Source organism: Salmo salar, chromosome 05 (genome assembly GCF_965601325.2).
Source record: "Salmo salar chromosome 05, fSalSal1, whole genome shotgun sequence".
Taxonomy (NCBI): domain Eukaryota; kingdom Metazoa; phylum Chordata; class Actinopteri; order Salmoniformes; family Salmonidae; genus Salmo; species Salmo salar.
In genome coordinates, this window is record NC_138295.1 from 41,287,104 (window position 1) to 41,306,743 (window position 19,640).

Below are 19,640 nucleotides of genomic sequence, written 5' to 3' on the forward strand. Positions count from 1 at the left end.
AAACCCAGCCCTGGCTTCAGCCCCCTGTATTCAAACTTTTTCAGTGGGTACCCCATTTTTTCCACCACAATTTCTGGGGACCCCATTTTTTCGTGAGAACTTCTCGCGACCCCATCCCACACAAAATCCAATGACACAAAGTTAAAATCAGTACATAAAATATTTGACATCATCAAACAACCTTCAATTCACTACATTTTCCACTCTTATCAAAATGAAAGGAACCAATAAATACATTTACTTCCCCAAGATTTTTACAAAAAAAGATATATCTTTTAAAACGTTTGTATATTGTACTATACAATAATCTGTACTCTTCATTTTTTGTTCCTAAAAAATATACTGAACAAAAATATAAACGCAACATGTAAAGTGTTGGTGCCATGTTTCATGAGCTGAAATAAAAGTTCCCAGAAATGTTCCATATGCACAAAAATCATATTTCTCTCAAATGTTTTGCACACATTTGTTTAGATCCCTGTTAGTTGGCATTTCTCCTTTGCCAAGATAATCAATCCACTTGACAGGTGTGGCATATCAAGAAGCTGATTAAACAGCATGGTCATTACACAGGTGCACTTTGTCCTGGGGATCACTCTAAAATGTGCAGTTTTGTCACACAACACAATGCCACAGATGTCTGAAGTTTTGAGGGTGTGTGCAATTGGCATGCTGACTGCAGGAATGTCCACCAGACCTGTTGCCAGATATTTGAATGTTCATTTCTCCAACCGGCTTCACATCCGCAGTCCATGCTTAACCACGCCAGCCCAGGACCTCCACTTGCGGCTTCTTCATCTGAGGGATCATCTGAGACCAGCCACCCGAACAGCTGATGAAACTGAGGAGTATTTCTGTCTGTAATAAAGGCCTTTTGTGAGGAAAAACTCATTCTGATTGGCTGGGCCTGGCTCCCCAGTGGGTGGGCCTATGCCCTCCCAGGCCCATCCGTGGCTTCGCCCCTGCCCAGTCATGTGAAATCCATAGATTAGGACCTAATGAATTTCTTTCAATTGACTGATTTCCTTTTATGAACTGTAACTCAATAAAATTGTTGACATTGTTGCATGTTGCATTTATATTTTTGTTCAGTATATATATATAAAATATATATATATACTGCTCAAAAAAATAAATCGAACACTTAAACAACACATCCTAGATCTGAATGAAAGAAATAATCTTATTAAATACTTTTTCCTTTACATAGTTGAATGTGCTGACAACAAAATCACACAAAAATAATCAATGGAAATCCAATCTATCAACCCATGGAGGTCTGGATTTAGAGTCACACTCAAAATTAAAGTGGAAAACCACACTACAGGCTGATCCAACTTTGATGTAATGTCCTTAAAACAAGTCAAAATGAGGCTCAGTAGTGTGTGTGGCCTCCACGTGCCTGTATGACCTCCCTATAACGCCTGGGCATGCTCCTGGCAGATGGTCTCCTGAGGGATCTCCTCCCAGACCTGGAGTAAAGCATCCGCCAACTCCTGGACAGTCTGTGGTGCAACGTGGCGTTGGTGGATGAAGCGAGACATGATGTCCCAGATGTGCTCAATTGGATTCAGGTCTGGGGAACGGGTGGGCCAGTCCATAGCATCAATGCCTTCCTCTTGCAGGAACTGCTGACACACTCCAGCCACATGAGGTCTAGCATTGTCTTGCATTAGGAGGAACCCAGGGCCAACCGCACCAGCATATGGTCTCACAAGGGGTCTGAGGATCTCATCTCGGTACCTAATGGCAGTCAGGCTACCTCTGGCGAGCACATGGAGGGCTGTGGGGCCCCCCAAAGAAATGCCACCCCACACCATGACTGACCCACCGCCAAACCGGTCATGCTGGAGGATGTTGCAGGCAGCAGAACGTTGTCCACGGCGTCTCCAGACTCTGTCACGTCTGTCACGTGCTCAATGTGAACCTGCTTTCATCTGTGAAGAGCACAGGGCGCCAGTGGCGAATTTGCCAATCTTGGTGTTCTCTGGCAAATGCCAAACGTCTTGCACGGTGTTGGGCTGTCAGCTCAACCCCCACCTGTGGATGTCGGGCCCTCATACCACCCTCATGGAGTCTGTTTCTGACCGTTTGAGCAGACACATGCACATTTGTGGCCTGCTAGAGGTCATTTTGAAGGGCTCTGGCAGTGCTTCTCCTGCTCCTCCTTGCACAAAGGCGGAGGTAGCGGTCCTGCTGCTGGGTTGTTGCCCTCCTACGGCTTCCTCCACGTCTCCTGATGTACTGGCCTGTCTCCTGGTAGCGCCTCCATGCTCTGGACACTACGCTGACAGACACAGCAAACATTCTTGCCACAGCTCGCATTGATGTGCCATCCTGGATGAGCTGCACTACCTGAGCCACTTGTGTGGGTTGTAGACTCCGTCTCATGCTACCACTAGAGTGAAAGCACCGCCAGCATTCAAAAGTGACCAAAACATCAACCAGGAAGCATAGGAACTGAGAAGTGGTCTGTGGTCCCCACCTGCAGAACCACTCCTTTATTGGGGGTGTCTTGCTAATTGCCTATAATTTCCACCTGTTGTCTATTCCATTATCGTGTTCACAGAATAACCAATATCAATGTTATAGACACGTTTCATGGGAACATTCCAAGAACATTCCTGTGTACGGTTTATGATAATATTCCATCAACGTCACACCAAACATACACAGAACATGGTTGCCATGTTCTCAGAATATAAGATATTAATGTTCGAGACACATTTCATGGAAACGTTACAAGACCGAGACCGGGTGAGAGAGGGCTAGATAAGTGAATGGTGGAAAGAGGGGATAAAGCGAGAGAGAGAGGGAAGGAGTGAAGGGAGCCGAAATTGAAATAGAGAGGGAGAGAAACAAGGAGGTAAGGAAGATAAGGGGCAAGAAGCTTTTGGAACTAAGTCATTCATATTTCTTCTTCTTTCTTCACCTTTCTTCCCTTCCAGTTAGTTATTTATGTTATTTATTTATGTTAACCTTTATTAAGGCAGGGAGTCCCATTGAGACCAAGGTCTCTTTTCCAAGGGAGCTCTGCATGACAAGACCAGCAGCAAATGACACAATAAAATGCAACAACAGATGCTACAGTCAAGGCAGGAGCACACCCCAAAAAATATATCTGAAAAAACACAATTCGAAAAAACAAGTGCATTCCTCTGTGAAGAGGTCCTCTTCTAACAATCTGAATTGCCTGAAAGGTTTCTAGAGGGTTCACGGTGAAGCCATAGTGGCCAGGTAAGCCAGGCTGCTTCTCCATGCTACCTCATTCTTATTGTCATTCCTTCACAGAACAGCTTAAGGGAAGTAACGTCCTTAGCTTTGGGATAAGCCTAGTCTGAGACCCTGGTCTTTGTGGTAGCCCACATCTACGGTCTGGAGGATGGAGGATCTTAAATGGATTCCATGGTCTGCTTTGAGAGAAGGATAGCGCAAGGTTTAGGCTTAAATATTTAGAGATTACATGATTGTTCAGAGATGCTTTTGAGTGTGTGTGCTTGTTTGTGTGTGTGTGCGTACCCTAATTTTAACCCTAAACCTAACCCCTGAGCCTAAAATATACTTTTTCCTTGTGGGGACCAGCGAAATGTCCCCACTTCGTTGTTTTACTATCCTTGTGAGGACTTCTGGTCCCCACAAGGATAGTAAAACCAAACACACACACACACTCATTCACACTGCGCCCCAACAAGTGGATCAATAGCCAGCTCGGTAATGGAGCCGTCCTAAGTTGCCCATGTGTTTACCAGCTGTGGCTGTGGGGGAATAGACACAGACAGGGCTTTAATACACCCTCCTTCCTTCACTTCACTGACCAGAGGAAGTTTGTCCAGTGGAATCATTAGCTGGATTGACCACTAAGGCTCAGCCCTGTTCTATTCATTATTGGATGGAAGCACTTCCCTTTTCCAGAGCCAGACTGCTGATCTGTCATTATTCAACAACCAGACTTTTGGGATTTCTCCGCCCCCAAATGTGATAATTAAAATAGTTCAGAGAAAACGTAAACACTATACAATAGGAATGCACTGACTGCCAAGTAAGATCAATTCAGTTGTGGGTAACATGGTGTTGATTACCTTGTCAGCAATATGAGGTTAGGGGTTACTGAGTTTTCACAGTGACACGGAGACAGTGGGAGAAGTTGTGTGTGTACACACAGAGAGAGAATGAGAAAAAGGGCGGAAGAAAGAGAGAGAGATACTACAGAGGAGAAGGGGGGTGCTGTGCACTGCCTTCCCATACAAGGAGAGGTAAGGGGAGAAAAGAAGGGGAGGGAGAGAGAAAGCTAGAGAGAGAGGGGGGGTAGAAGGGGATACAATGAGGGAGGAGGGTGGAAGAAAGGGAGATTTGGAGAGAGATAGAGTAGAGTGAGGAAGGAAGACTGTGATAAGGCTCCCTGCCTCCCGCAACCAGACGGACTGTGCCAGTAGAGAGAGAGAGAGAGAGAGAGAGAGAGAGAGAGAGAGAGAGGAAGAGAAAGAGAAAGAGAGCGAGGGACTGGAGCTGAGTATTCCTTGCTGTCGTGCTGTCTTTCTGTCCTGCTGATATATCCTCTGTCATTTACTGAGTCGTCCTTCCCAGGTAAGAAACTCAATCTACAACCCCGAGGGTTCGATTCAGACACTCTGAGTATGTGCATGAGTATTAGTGTGCATGAGTGTGTGGTTCTGTCAGACCCGGGTTCAAATAAATGTGTACTTGGTATTTCAAATACTTTTTCTTTGACAGTATATTCAAATACTTATTTCAAATACTATTTTCAAGTACCTGGGTTAAATGCCTGGGAGTGTTTTTGAGTCAGTGTAGTAGAATTTTTCAAATATTTTCTGCGTGTATTTCCAAATACATGAAAATATTCAACTACTTGTATATCTAAATAGTTACTTTGAACGTATGTGAAAGTAATTGAGATATTTATATCTAATATATATCTAAATACTTACTTTGAATGTACGTGAAAGTAATTGAGATATTTGAAATAGTATTTCAACCCAGATCTGGGTTTGGTATATGTGTATGTGTATGTACCGGTTACAACTGTACATCTCTATTTGTGCATCCCTTAGTGTGTAAGTTTGTTTTTACATGATGTGTGAGTTGGTATGTATTTGTGTGTATGCTCCTGTTACCAAATAGGCTGTCTGCCACTCTCTCTTCTCTCCCTCCTCTCTACTCTTTCTATTTCTGCTGAGGGTTTATAATAAAATAACAAAGCCGGCTATCTGAATGCTTCAGCATATGCCCCTCTCTCAAACCCTGCATTCATCTGCATGTTTCTCTCCTTCTCTTAACTCCTGCCTACACTGGCATGACTGCGGTTTGTCTTCAGCTCGCATTTGGAAGAGAGGAATCATCTGACCTCCTTTCATGGTGTGTGTGTGTGTGTGTGTGTGTGTGTGTGTGTGTGTGTGTGTGTGTGTGTGTGTGTGTGTGTGTGTGTGTGTGTGTGTGTGTGTGTGTGTGTGTGTGTGTGTGTGTATGTGTATGTGTGTGTGTTAATGTGTATGCTAGTTTGTGTGTGTGTGTGTGTGTGTGTGTGTGTGTGTGTGTGTGTGTGTGTGTGTGTGTGTGTGTGTGTGTGTGTGTGTGTGTGTGTGTGTGTGTGTGTGTGTTAATGTGTATGCTAGTTTGTGTGTGTGTGTGTGTGTGTGTGTGTGTGTGTGTGTGTGTGTGTGTGTGTGTGTGTGTGTGTGTGTGCGTGTGTGTGTGTGCGTGTGCGTGTGCGTGTGTGTGAGCCTCGCACTGCATGATGTGGGTGTAATTACACAGCGTAGGTCCACAGGCAATATGTTTGGCATCACTCCACATCCCCTTGTTTTATTGTGTCTCGTGCCCCAGAGAAATCCAGAAAAACTGCTGTGTCTAAGTCTGCTAGTGGGTCGACTGATGAATCCTAACATGTGCATTTAGCCGTATGTCTATGTATGAGGCTGCGTCTGGGCTATGTCTGTGTCGACTGATGATAATGAACGTGTTGTGTGTTTCCAGCCTGTGCTGTCTCTACGCTGATGAGAATGAACGTGTTGTGTGTTTCCAGCCTGTGCTGTCTCTACGCTGATGAGAATGAACGTGTTGTGTGTTTCCAGCCTGTGCTGTCTCTACGCTGATGATAATGAACGTGTTGTGTGTTTCCAGCCTGTGCTGTCTCTACGCTGATGATAATGAACGTGTTGTGTGTTTCCAGCCTGTGCTGTCTCTACGCTGATGAGAATGAACGTGTTGTGTGTTTCCAGCCTGTGCTGTCTCTACGCTGATGAGAATGAACGTGCCTACAATATGCTGTGCCTGTGTTTCTCTGTGTCTATGTGACTGACGGAGATCGACAGTGAGTAGTCAGTGCCGTGTTAATCTCGGCGTGTCAGTCAGTAGTATTGTTCATCCTCTCCGCTGTGTACTGACCGTACCCCACTGCCCTGACGCACTTCCAGCCCTTATATGTCTAACCTTAGTTTAAAAGAGATTCATGATGTTTTTATTTAACCAGGCAAGTTACTTAGGAATACATTTTTATTTACAATTACAGCCTACCAGGGAACAGTGGGTTAAACTGCCTTGTTCAGGGGCAGAACAACAGATTTTTTTACCTTGTCAGCTCGGTTACTGGCCCAACGCTCTAACCGCTAGGCTACCTGCCGCTCCATACCTTGACATACTGGCTATGTTTACACAGGCAGCCCAATTGTCATGTTTTTTACACTAATTGGTCTTTTGACCAATCACGTCAGATCTTTCCAAGTCAACTCTTTTTCAGAGCTGATCTGATTGGTCAAAAGACCAATTAGTGAAAAAAATACTAGAGTTGGGCAGCCAAAGATTGTCGAGAGATTAGCACCAAACAGCTTTCCATTGACACTGTCTGTCTAGATTCTAGAGGGAAAGGGGCGAGTGATGTTGAGAGGTTGTTGCATGGTATATGATGTTTCTATAGGTTAACATACAGTATCTGTGCCCCTATGCAGCCGGCAGGCACAGAATGCAGACAGGGCCAGTCGAACAGCGCACGCACGCACGCACGCACGCACGCACGCACGCACGCACGCACGCACGCACGCACGCACGAACACACACACACACACACACACACACACACACACACACACACACACACACACACACACACACACACACACACACACACACACACACACACACATACACACACATACACACATACACACACATACACATCACACAACACATTGTCCCTGAAGCCTATTTTCAGTTGTGGATACTGTTACCTCTCTAATATAGTCTGCTCCAAAACTCTACTCAAAGTTTTTTCTCATGGCGTACTGTGGTGTAGTGGAGGGTAAACGCAAGTAAACCGAGTTTACGCACCTTTTGTTTTGCTTGACAGCTATCCACCTTTTGCGGAGAAATGCATTTAAAGTAAAGGGAGCATTGCTTTTTTTTTAACCCCGATCGGCGATCACACCTATTCTTTTTTTTTTTTTTACCACTACATCACTGATGGCATATCACGAGTAGGCTGCAGCGATAGTTTACTGTCTGCAGCTGTATATGTCAGTGTGCATGTTACCCATTTACTTTCTCCTCTAAACTTATATTTACAACAGCAAAGTTTAACAGGCATGGTAAAAATACCATGAGTATGGAGGCAGAGAGGAGCCAGCCCTGTCATCTGATCATCTCAACGGCTGCAGCTCTGCTGTACCAATATTGCAGGAAGAAGGGACTGGTCACATTGGCGACACACACACCTACACACACACCCGCACATTCTGAGGGCTGTCTGAGAATAAGCTGCAAAACCACTGTACCCTCTTAGTCCCTTCTTGGTCCAGGACGTTCAGTGTTCAGACTATAACAGAGAAAAGGAAACGCCAATGCAGTCATAGTCTATTCTCTGTCTGTACAGAGCAGAAACCATGTTGTCTGCATACACATCTTAGTGGGGACAGAAGGCATATGCACGCACGCGTGTACAGAGACACACACACACACACACACACACACACACACACACACACACACACACACACACACACACACACACACACACACACACACACACACACACACACACACACTGAAAATAGCCTTGCCAGGCTGCAGTTCTGTTATTTTAATTCTACCAGCCTCATAGACAGGGCGGTAAATCAGCATGGGGGGCTAGGGGGGGAGGAGGGGTGAGGTAGGGGTGAGGGCAGTGTTCTGAGGGGAGTGGGACACAGAACAGGCAGCGTGGATCTGGCAGTACGGCTGATTTACACTCATCTCCGGGAGCATTGTAAATCCCCCTTAAGCCCTGATGTACAGTGGCAGAGTACAGGGAACTGGGGCTCACGCACACATGCTCACTCACACATGCTCACACACACTCACACACGCTCACACACGCTCACACACGCTCACACACACACACACACACACACACACACACACACACACACACACACACACACACACACACACACACACACACACACACACACACACACACACAGTACACTCACATGCATGTACACCTGCAGATACACAGATGTCTTTATAGACAACCAACATGTGCATATACGGTATGGACGGTCCACTCTCCCGTTAGCACATCCAGTCTGACTCAGCAGTGGTCAGGTCAGGGTTAGGGATGTTTTGAGGATGGTCAGTCAGTGAGGTCAGTCAGCACTCAGCAGGCTTTATGTCTATCCTTAGAATGTCGGCCATGTTTATTTTGGACCAGGGTCTTATCCAGACATTACAGTGACATTGATGAATGCTGACAGTTCGATGGCCTCTACCGTCTACCCTGCCCTCTGACTGCCCCTGCCCAGACCGACGTACCAGGATGATACAGTATAAAGTAGAGTACAAGGAAACTAGTTTAACTAACTGTCACACATCCTGACCTGGACTCTTATTATTTTTTTATTTTATTTTTTATTTCACCTTTATTTAACCAGGTAGGTAAGTTGAGAACAAGTTCTCATTTACAATTGCGACCTGGCCAAGATAAAGCAAAGCAGTTCGACACACACAACAACACAGAGTTACACATGGAGTAAAACAAACATACAGTCAATAATACAGTAGAAAAATAAGTCTATATACAATGTGAGCAAATGAGGTGGGATAAGGGAGGTAAAGGCAAAAAAAGGCCATGATGGCAAAGTAAATACAATATAGCAAGTAAAACACTGGAATGGTAGATTTGCAGTGGAAGAAAGTGCAAAGTAGAAATAATGGGGTGCAAAGGAGCAAAATAAATAAATAAATACAGTAGGGGAAGAGGTAGTTGTTTAGGCTAAATTATAGATGGGCTATGTACAGGTGCAGTGATCTGTGAGCTGCTCTGACAGTTGGTGCTTAAAGCTAGTGAGGGAGATAAGTGTTTCCAGTTTCAGAGATTTTTGTAGTTCGTTCCATTCATTGGCAGCAGAGAACTGGAAGGAGAGGTGGCCAACGGAGGAATTGGCTTTGGGGGTGACCAGAGAGATATAACTGCTGGAGCGCGTGCTACAGGTGGGTGCTGCTATGGTGACCAGTGAGCTGAGATAAGGGGGGACTTTACCTAGCAGGGTCTTGTAGATGATCTGGAGCCAGTGGGTTTGGCGACGAGTATGAAGCGAAGGCCAGCCAACGAGAGCGTACAGGTCGCATTGGTGGGTAGTATATGGGACTTTGGTGACAAAACGGATGGCACTGTGATAGACTACATCCAATTTATTGAGTAGGGTATTGGAGGCTATTTTGTAAATGAGATCGCCGAAGTCGAGGATCGGTAGGATGGTCAGTTTTACGAGGGTATGTTTGGCAACATGAGTGAAGGATGCTTTGTTGTGAAATAGGAAGCCAATTCTAGATTTAACTTTGGATTGGAGATGTTTGATGTGAGTCTGGAAGGAGAGTTTACAGTCTAACCAGACACTTAGGTATTTGTAGTTGTCAGCATATTCTAAGTCAGAACCGTCCAGAGTAGTGATGCTGGACGGGCGGACAGGTGCAGGTAGCGATCGGTTGAAGAGCATGCATTTAGTTTTACTTGTATTTAAGAGCAGTTGGAGGCCACGGAAGGAGAGTTGTATGGCATTGAAGCTCATCTGGAGGGTTGTTAACACAGTGTCCAAAGAAGGGCCAGAAGTATACAGAATTGTGTTGTCTGCGTTGAGGTGGATCAGAGACTCACCAGCAGCAAGAACGACATCATTGATGTATACAGAGAAAAGAGTTGGCCCAAGAATTGAACCCTGTGGCACCCCCATAGAAACTGCCAGAGGCCCGGACAACAGGACATCCGATTTGACACATTGAACTCTATCAGAGAAGTAGTTGGTGAACCAGGTGAGGAATCATTTGAGAAACCAAGGTTATTGAGTCTGCCGATGAGGATGTGGTGATTGACAGAGTCGAAAGCCTTGGCCAGGTCAATGAATACGGCAGCACAGTATTGTTTCTTATCAATGGCGGTTATGATATCGTTTAGGACCTTGAACGTGGCTGAGGTGCACCCATGACCAGCTCTGAAACAAGATTGCATAGCGGAGAAGGTGCAGTGGGATTCGAAATGGTCGATAATCTGTTTGTTGACTTGGCTTTCGAAGACCTTAGAAAGGCAGGGTAGGATAGATATAGGTCTGTAGCTGTTTGGGTCAAGAGTGTCCCCCCCTTTGAAGAGAGGGATGACCGCAGCTGCTTTCCAATCTTTGGGAATCTCAGACAACACGAAAGAGAGGTTGAACAGGCTAGTAATAGGGGTTGCAACAATTTCGGCAGATAATTTTAGAAAGAAAGGGTCCAGGTTGTCTAGCCCGGCTGATTTGTAGGGGTCCAGATTTTGCAGCTCTTTCAGAACATCAGCTGACTGGATTTGGGAGAAGGAGAAATGGGGAAGGCGAGTAGCTGTGGGGGGTGCAGTGCTGTTGACCGCGGTAGGGGTAGCAAGGTGGAAAGCATGACCAGCCATAGAAAAATGCTTATTGAAATTCTCAATTATAGTGGATTTATTGGTGGTGACAGAGTTTCCTATCCTCAGTGCAGTGGGCAGCTGGGAGGAGGTGTTCTTATTCTCCATGGACTTTACAGAGTCTCTTAGAGTCAGCGTCTTGATGAAACTCCATCCTACTCTGTTGAGAACACTTTTAATTGACATTTCTTCTCTTCCCTCTGCGTCCAGTTTAGATGATGTCATCGAAGCTCCTGTCCTGCGGTTGGCTGCAGCAGCTGCTGGTGGTGCTTCTGAAGCTCACCCTATCCTTTGCCGGACCGACCAATGGGACAGAGTGTACGGCCAGAGGTCCTGCCTCCTACATCCTGGTATTTACGGGTCACTGGAGCCCCCAGACTTTCCCTAAACAGTACCCACTGTTCCGACCCCCTGCACAGTGGTCCAAACTCATAGGTGAGATGAACCACCAGCTCAGTCCAAAATCAGGCCCTAACCACTACCTCTAGACACTTCATGATACCCCCTTGATGATCAGAATACAGACACAGCGTATACTCCTTATAGTAGTCGCAAGGACCTATAATGGCCTCCTCTCTTTGCCTTTTCCCCTCATGACACCATTGTTTGGTGAATGGAAAGGACACTCATCACTTTTCACCCATAAAGCCCTTTCACGTCAGGGCTCACAAGGGGAAAAGGGTGAAGGAGCGAGGCTATTTTAAACAACAGAGACACAGACATTGTTCGATAGAAAGCGCGCGCAAGAGAGAGAGTAGACCACCCACGGTTCTCCATACTCTCTAGAGAAAACCATTGTACAGAGAGATATAGGGAGAGAGAGATGCTCAAGGAACTCTTGTGGTGAGTTGACAGACCAGGTAAAATACAAAGGCTGCCTTGTACTCAGCAGTCTTAAGAGTGGCATGTCTCCATTTGTGGTCACGTCCCTTCTCCTGCTGACTTCCTCCCTCATCCTCTCCCCCCTGCGGTCAGGGAGCAGATCAGGGATAGTATGCCTGACAGGGATACTGGCTCGGCCTGCTCCTTTCTTCACCTGATCATGTGCTGGAGGTTTGAGGGCTCACAGCTGGCCAGTTAACCTGTTCTGGGCCTCCCCTTCCCCCCATGGCCCGGCCCTGCGCTCCCAGTCCACCTCCACACACACAAGGGGGAGAGAGAGAGAGAGGCTAAACGCTACCAGATGATACAGGGCGGGTACCCCACAGGTTCTCTCTCTTACTTACTCTCTCTCCTTCACTCTATCTCACTCTCCCTCGCCCTCGCCCTCCTCCTCTCAATTTGGGGCTGCTGGGGTCCTGGAGGCAAATAGGGGCTATGGTGGTTTTTAGAGTGTGGTGGGGTCAGATGTCTTCCCTCACTAAAGGAGGGAGGAAAGGGGCATCACGCTCTACTTGGCTCTGCCCTGCCTTGCCAGCGTGGATGGATGGCAGAGGTGTGCGTGTGCCAGACTTGATCTCTGCATCACTGTCTGTGGCCGCTGTGGGTTTGTCCGGGTTCCAGAACTTCCAGCCATGCCCTGTCAGCCTGCCAGTGGGTGATGGCCTGTTGCTGCATATAGAGACAGTAACGTTGCACACAGGCCCTGGGGACATGGACACGCCTCTGATGACTTAGACTGGAAGGGGCGAGGGACAATGAGCCCAGGAAAGACAGTTATATAAGCGAGTTATTAGTCAATGAAGAAGAAAAACGTGACTCATTTTGGGTCTGGGAGTTGAGGAGGGCGGTCGTTAATTTGCGGGAAGAAACTGAAACGTTAAGTGAATCTGAATCTTATTCTGTATTATGGGGTTTCAGGAACTTGACACTTGTGGGAAACCTGCTAGTATGGAAATTCAATTAAGTGCATAAGTGACGACGGTTGAGGAGAAACAGGATAGTGTGTGAAGTGTGCTTTTTTGGGTGCGTCGGGAGTGTGCGTGTGTGTGTGTATGTGTGTGTGTGTGTGTGTGTGTGTGTGTGTGTGCACGTGCGTGTGCGTGTGCGTGTGCGTGTGTGTGTGTGTGTGTGTGTGTGTGTGTGTGTGTGTGTGTGTGTGTGTGTGTGTGTGTGTGTGTGTGTGTGTGTGTGTGTGTGTGTGTGTGTGTGTGCATGGATCCTGAGGTTAGCTAAGGCAGAGATGTTATAAAAGAGACTGAGACTGTGTGGTTGTTAGTTTGTCTGACTGACCCTCTGCTAGCTTTATAACCACTGATCCCGGGCCAAGTGTGGCTTATAATGAGAGTGACAGGACAAAGAACAGACATCTGACTCAGAATCAGTTCTTAATAAGGACAAAGCGAGAACAAAGACAACAATCCCTAGTAAAGAAAACAGCGGGAATGTGAGACATCAGAAAGGGGGGGAAGGAGGTAAACGGTATGGGGAGTGAAAAAACAGAGACAAAAAGAGAAAGAAAATGAATTTGTTGTTTTTTAAATTATGTTTTATATTTAACCTTTATTTAACTAGGCAAGTCGTGTGTGTAAAGAGATCATGAATGCAGTGAGATTAACTCATTCTAGATTAGACTGATGGCATTAAGGCAAGGAGAAAGGAAGAAAATATGCATTTTCAGAGCATTGGAAACGTACCTCACTGCCTCCCTGACTTCTCCCAACAGCTATCACTCACAATGGGCAGCATCGGCTGTTTCAGGAGGGGGCGCTGGCGAGTATAGGGGTGCAGAACTTTGCTGAGGTGGGGGTAACTGTGGAGCTGGTGAAGGGGGCGAAGGATGCCAGGAAGAGACGGGACGTCGGTGCCATGTACAGAACAGCGGGCATCCCCACTGGCATCGGGCACAGCTCCACAGAACTGCTGCTGCAACCACGGAGCCCACTGGTAGGCATCACACACACACACACACACACACACACACACACACACACACACACACACACACACACACACACACACACACACACACACACACACACACACACTTCGTTGCTTTACATAAACCTCTTCACAACCTTTCCACCATCCGTTCTGCTCGCCGCTCCAACCACAAATCCTTACCAACAAACACACTCCTTAACTCAATCCATTGTCAACTCTTGACCCGGTCCCACCACAGGCAAACCCCTTGACTCACTCCACCCTCCCTGGCCAAACACTTAATCACTCTTTTACAGTGCTCCAATCACGCTAAGTTTAGCATCCAGCCCTACGGCCACAAACGCCCACATCCGTCCTGCCTGGTCTGGACTATGTCTGCTGTCTCCCCTGCTGAACTCAGGGCCCGGGCGGGGGCTTCATGGGGCTGGGGCTGATGCTGGAGCTGGGAGTGAGGCTGTAACAATAGGCAAGGGCTGGGGCTTTGACTGGGGCTTTGGCTGGGGATTGGGGTTGGGCAGGGGCTGGGGCTGGGGCTGGATATGGGAGTGGGGCTGGAATGATAGGCTGGGGCTGGAGCTTGTGGCTTAGGCTGGGGCTGGGTTTGGGGCTGAGGCTGGGCAGGAGGCTAGCCAGGCTAGGTGGGTTCTAGGCTGCCTGGGGCCTGTGTCTGTTTGTTTATCTTTGCCCTCGCACTTAGTTGATGACTGAAGTGGAGAGAGGGGGAGAAAGGGGGAGAGAGAGAAGGAGAGCAGCTCCTGGGGGTTTGGAAATAGAAGGACCATAGAGTGGAGCTGGTGATCTACATTTTGTTTATTAGTAATTCCACTGCCTGCCCGCACCTGGAGCCCGTTGTGCAAACAACCCCCATGAAAAGCATCTCTTTCCCCTGCTGCCTGCCCCATACTGAAGGCTGGCGTTTGTCTGGCATTCTCTGATCTAAATGTGAGGTATGTGGTGTGTGTGTTTGTGCTGGCCTGGCCAATCTGTTTTTAGATCAGTGGGTAGCAAGGCGGAGAATGGGGGCATGGAGATGTGTGTGTCTTTGTGTGGAACGTGACAATGATGGCTCAAATTGTCCTTCTCTGGAAATACACAAAGAGATACACACGTAGGCTTATGCTTTTTATGCACGCTCGCACACACACACACACACACACACACACACACACACACACACACACACACGCACGCACGCACGCACGCACGCACGCACGCACGCACGCATGCACGCACACACACACACTCTCTTTTCTACAAAGCAAACACACATGCAATGCTCCAAACATCCCCACATGATTCTCATCTCCATATTCATAAAACCCCATTCTATTTCTGTCAAGCACATAATTGGAATCAGACAGACGACAACAAACAATTCACCAACTACCAGAACCAATCGAGTCTACTCTGCACTAGGAAACCACTGCATTTCGACAGATTAGTGCGACCAGTTATGCATATTTCTTTAAGCTTCTGGTACTGCCAGGTTTGGGCGGGTTGCGGTTGGGGATTTTTCATTCTCTGGGCCTGGGACTCCTCTGTGGGCCCTGGGGAGAGCATGCCTAAATGGAGTGTGAGTGTGATTATGGGACTATAAGTGGGTATCAGTGTGTGTCAGCGAGTGTCTCTGGCCTTCAAGTAAAAACCGCCGCCCCCGCGGTGGACAGATCAAGCCAGAACGTGTTAAGATAGATACGCCGCCTTCCCACTCGCTGCACAGGCCAATGAAATGGATATAGCAGGAGGGATTCCTGGAAAAACCACCGTTTGAGAGAAGGTTCAGAAAGATGAGAGGAAGGATGGAGGGAGGGAGGGAGTGAGGGAGGGAGGGAAGGAAGGAAGGAAGGAGGGATGTGAGCGAAGGAAGGAGGAGGTCAGTGAAGGATGATTCTCGAAGCAGATGGAGTAGTAGAGATGCCCCTGGGCTAGTTGCTAGTCTCTCAAGTCTCTCTGTTTACTCCTCATCCCTCACTGTGTGTCACAGGATAGAAACACACCACTGATGTCATCCTCATTTGCTTGCTGCTGCTGCTTCCCAGAGGCCAAACTCCCCACACCACTCCACCCTAATGCACCTAGTGCACTTTGATGTCTGCCCCATCCCACCCCATGCAAGCCTGTCCACTCTACCCCATCCTGTCCCAGCTCAGCCCAGATTCACAAATAGCAGGCGTCCGTGTCCCGAGGGAGGCTGTGCTCCCTTCCTGGTTTTTAATGTGCTGTTTTCTGGGCGCCTGCCACCCCGGAGCCGGTTCCCAGGACGCTTCCTGCATGATGTCACTGCCTTTCAGGAAACATCCATCACAGAGGAGAGAGGGGAGTAGAGGATCATAGAGTTTAACCCCACACAGGAAACAGCGGGTGTGCTGGAACTGATGGACACACGTCAGGCTATTACACAACCAGGATGTGTAAAGCCAATGACCGATTTTGTCCACGCATGTGTTAGCTTCAGCTATAACCCTGTCTTCTTACCACAGCCAATATTACACACACGTGATCTGAATACTGTACTGTAAATAAACTCTCTCATTTCCTCTCTCCACCTCATTTCATTCCTCCCCTTTCCTCTCCTCCCCCCTCTATGGACACAGCTCTCTCTGATGGTGAAGGTGATCCCTAGCCCTGATTGGTTTGTGGGGGTGGACAGTCTTAACCTCTGTGAGGGCGGCCAGTGGAAACAGGAAATGACCCTTGACCTCCAACCCTTGGACTCTGGGACGGACAGCGGCTTCACTTTTTCTTCACCCAACTATCCCACCGTCCCTCAGGAAAACATCACACGGGTGAGACAGATGACTTTTCCCCTCATTTCACTTTCACCTAAGGGGGAAAGAGGGCCACGGAGGTTGCCCCTCGCTCTATAATGACTAGGCTTTAAATAAGCCAATTGTAGCCTATATAGGGGAAACTGGACACCTCTTAAAGCCCCCTATGGTGTAGGCATGCTACTAACATTCCCCTAACATGGAAGACTTGAAAGTGTAATTGAACTTTTTCCACTAACATAAAGTCACAGTTAAAGCACACAGCTTTGAATTATTAAGAAGTACCGGTAATAATTTGTGATTAGTGTGTGTTTTAGTCTGTGTCTTAGGGTTTGTTGTTGACCGTTTTCTATATGTTGTTGTCCCCCTCCAGATAACTTCCCAGATGCCCAACCACCCAGCCAACTCCTTCTTCTACCCCCGTCTCACAGAGCTCCCGCCCATAGCCTCCATACGGCTGACCAGACAGAGCCGTTCATCTGCCCGTCAAACTCCCATGTCCAATCACATTCTGCCTCACCCTATCCACCCTCAACGCTTCTCAGGTAGGTTTACATGCAAACATCCCCCGTCTCTTTCCCTCACGTTCTCTTTCTTTCTTTCTTTCTCCTCTCTCTCTCTCTCTCTCTCTCTCTGTGATGATCACGATTCACAGCATTTCTGTGTTATTCATTCACCACATCTCTTTCCCTCTCCCTCCCTATCTCAGAGACACCGTTAGACTGTGAGGTGTCTATGTGGTCGTCCTGGGGTCTGTGTTTGGGGCCCTGCTCCAGGGGAGGCGTCCGCCATCGTACCCGCTACATCCTCTTGCGGCCGGCTAACGCTGGAACCCCCTGTCCCGAGCTGGAGGAACAGACCGAGTGCACGCCACACAACTGTCTGAAGCGCCAGTGACCCCTGACAGAGTAGGGTGAAGTTGCCCCAAGACACTGATTTAAAGTCAGTTTTAGGTTTAGGCCAGTAAGGTTAGGATTCGGGACGGTAAGCTGATCATAGATCTGTGCTTAGGGGGAACTTCTAATTGGAGCCACACCCCTGGCGGTCTCCATGGTAACACTGGGACTCAAACATACACAGACCACAATAATGCAAGCAATGGACTCTTTCACTGCAGAACGCACAATCTCTAGACCCAGTTAAGTCTTAAGTGGCGGTGACTTTTTGGTGTGGTCTTTATGGCGTACTCTGGCAATCTAAAGACCAACTAGTCCTGACTTGTATTGAGAAACACTGTTGTTGACTGATGACAAGTACCCACATGACAAAAGAGCACAACGACATTATCAGTGGACATGAGAGACAGACAACTATGTAGAGTATCTTCACTGGCCACACACACACACACACATGCCCTTGTACACAAATAATACACTCTTACTTTGTGTAAACTGGGGCATTGATTTACATGGGAATCCTATATGATGCTCAGCTCAGTGCACAGCCATCACTCAACATAGCCACACAGACAGATTTATAAATAACCCTTTCACAAGACACATCTGATGATGGCTCACTATAGCCCGGTACCCCATGTCAGAAAACCCTAGCCAATTTGGAGCGAGGCGGTTTCGTAAAATAAAAAGGGATACAGGTTTAAAAAAAAACAAAAAAACAAGAGCAGTTATATCTGTTTTCTCTCTTTTAATATGTAGGACATATTTTGTATATACTGTATGTTCTGTTGTATCGTTGTATCTTGTGTAACTCATGAAATAAATATGGAGGTGTTTTCTGTAAATAGAAACTTCTGTGTTATTTGGCTTCTGCCAAAGGAGCCGAACAGTCTTAACATGCTAGTTACGCAAAGGCCTTGTCCAAATGTGAAACTGCTGTCACACTGAAGAACGCCCTTGAATCACGTCTAATAGGAGTTCCAGTAATCCACAATGACATTAACTTATTTGTGTCTTGTATGCCAGAGTGTAATTTGAACAATAATGAAACCTCTTTATTGTTCTGGCCAAGGCCTTTGGCTCCTAAATAAAGACATGGAGTCACTCATCATTTTTTTACATTTTAGTCATTTAGCAGACACTCTTATCCAGAGCGACTTACAGTAGTGAATGCATACATTTCATTTAAAAAAAAAAAATAATCCCATACTGGTCCCCCGTGGGAATTGAACCCACAACCCTGGCATTGCAAACACCAAGCTCTACCAACTGAGCCACATAAATATAATTAAATGACATGGACATTGATACTGTGAAGGCTATGTCATATCAACAGAAATACAAGAGGGCAAATCACTACACTCCTAATGTTGAATGAAATAAAATGCATTTGTAGCACTATTCAAGTAAGTAGGCCTAAGCCTTGTCCAAGCCAGAATGATGTACAAGTACACCCACTGGACGGGATGCTAGTCTGTAGCGCTATTCAAAGCTCAATAATTTACCCAGATATTGCTGGCTGTAAACGTTTGAAAAAGTTTGAAAAACCTTGTACATAATAAACACTCTTCATAGTCCAGTAATTAAATCTCAAGCATCTATTCCTGAATTATATCTTGCTTTTGTTATTTCCATCCTGCTATGCTGTTGTGTGGTGTTTGGACATACAGTGCGTTTTGAAATGCTGTGGCACCACCTAGTGGTTAACATAGGGACACGTGAATTTGCGACTACATGACAATCTCAATCTTTTTTCAATCAATGTAGTCAAGCGCAATCAATGTAACTCAAGAGCCAAAGTGTGCAAAGTAATCACTGTCAAACAGGACATGGAAATAAAATATAAAAGGTGAAGGAAGAAAATGTATGTTTTACCACAGTGCACACAAGAGGTGCTTCACGGTAGTACTAGAACTTGTTCTATGGTTTGTTCTGGTCTCACAGATTTATGGGGCCCCTAAATGACGACGTCAGCAGACTTGGAGGTCCATTCAGCTCAGTGAATTAATACAGAGTTTCAAAGTCATATAATCTCCAACCGGTATGATTAAAATCCAACACTAAAATGCATGCGGTAGACTGTGAACAAAATTGTTAGATACCGTTTGTGGGCGAAGGAGAGCATATGGGGAAGAATTGGGGAAGAATACTGCTACTAAATGATGTGTGTATCTGCTTTGTGCTGAGTATACAGCATATCTGTGGTGTCCGAGAAAAAGTAGTTTTGCGCAA

At 46.7% G+C, this 19,640-nt stretch overlaps 1 protein-coding gene across 1 annotated transcript; it reads left to right on the plus strand.

The window, feature by feature from the left end:
* Nucleotides 1–4,342: 4,342 nt before the first annotated feature.
* LOC106604923 (spondin-2) lies at nucleotides 4,343–19,017 on the plus strand. Its single transcript, XM_014200061.3, has 6 exons — nucleotides 4,343–4,584; nucleotides 11,132–11,356; nucleotides 13,527–13,747; nucleotides 16,339–16,530; nucleotides 16,886–17,057; nucleotides 17,222–19,017. Exons 2-6 carry the CDS (start codon nucleotides 11,137–11,139, stop codon nucleotides 17,407–17,409), a joined length of 993 nt encoding a protein of 330 aa, XP_014055536.3. The 5' UTR covers nucleotides 4,343–4,584; nucleotides 11,132–11,136; the 3' UTR covers nucleotides 17,410–19,017.
* Nucleotides 19,018–19,640: the final 623 nt, after the last annotated feature.

Excerpts from the sequence above, each read along its gene's own strand:
- LOC106604923 (XM_014200061.3), top strand. The coding sequence starts at position 11,137 with ATGATGTCATCGAAGCTCCTGTCCTGCGGTTGGCTGCAGCAGCTGCTG. Across the intron at positions 13,748-16,338 it reads TGCAACCACGGAGCCCACTG|CTCTCTCTGATGGTGAAGGT; the intron begins GTAGGCATCACA and ends CTATGGACACAG. Across the intron at positions 17,058-17,221 it reads CCACCCTCAACGCTTCTCAG|AGACACCGTTAGACTGTGAG; the intron begins GTAGGTTTACAT and ends TCCCTATCTCAG.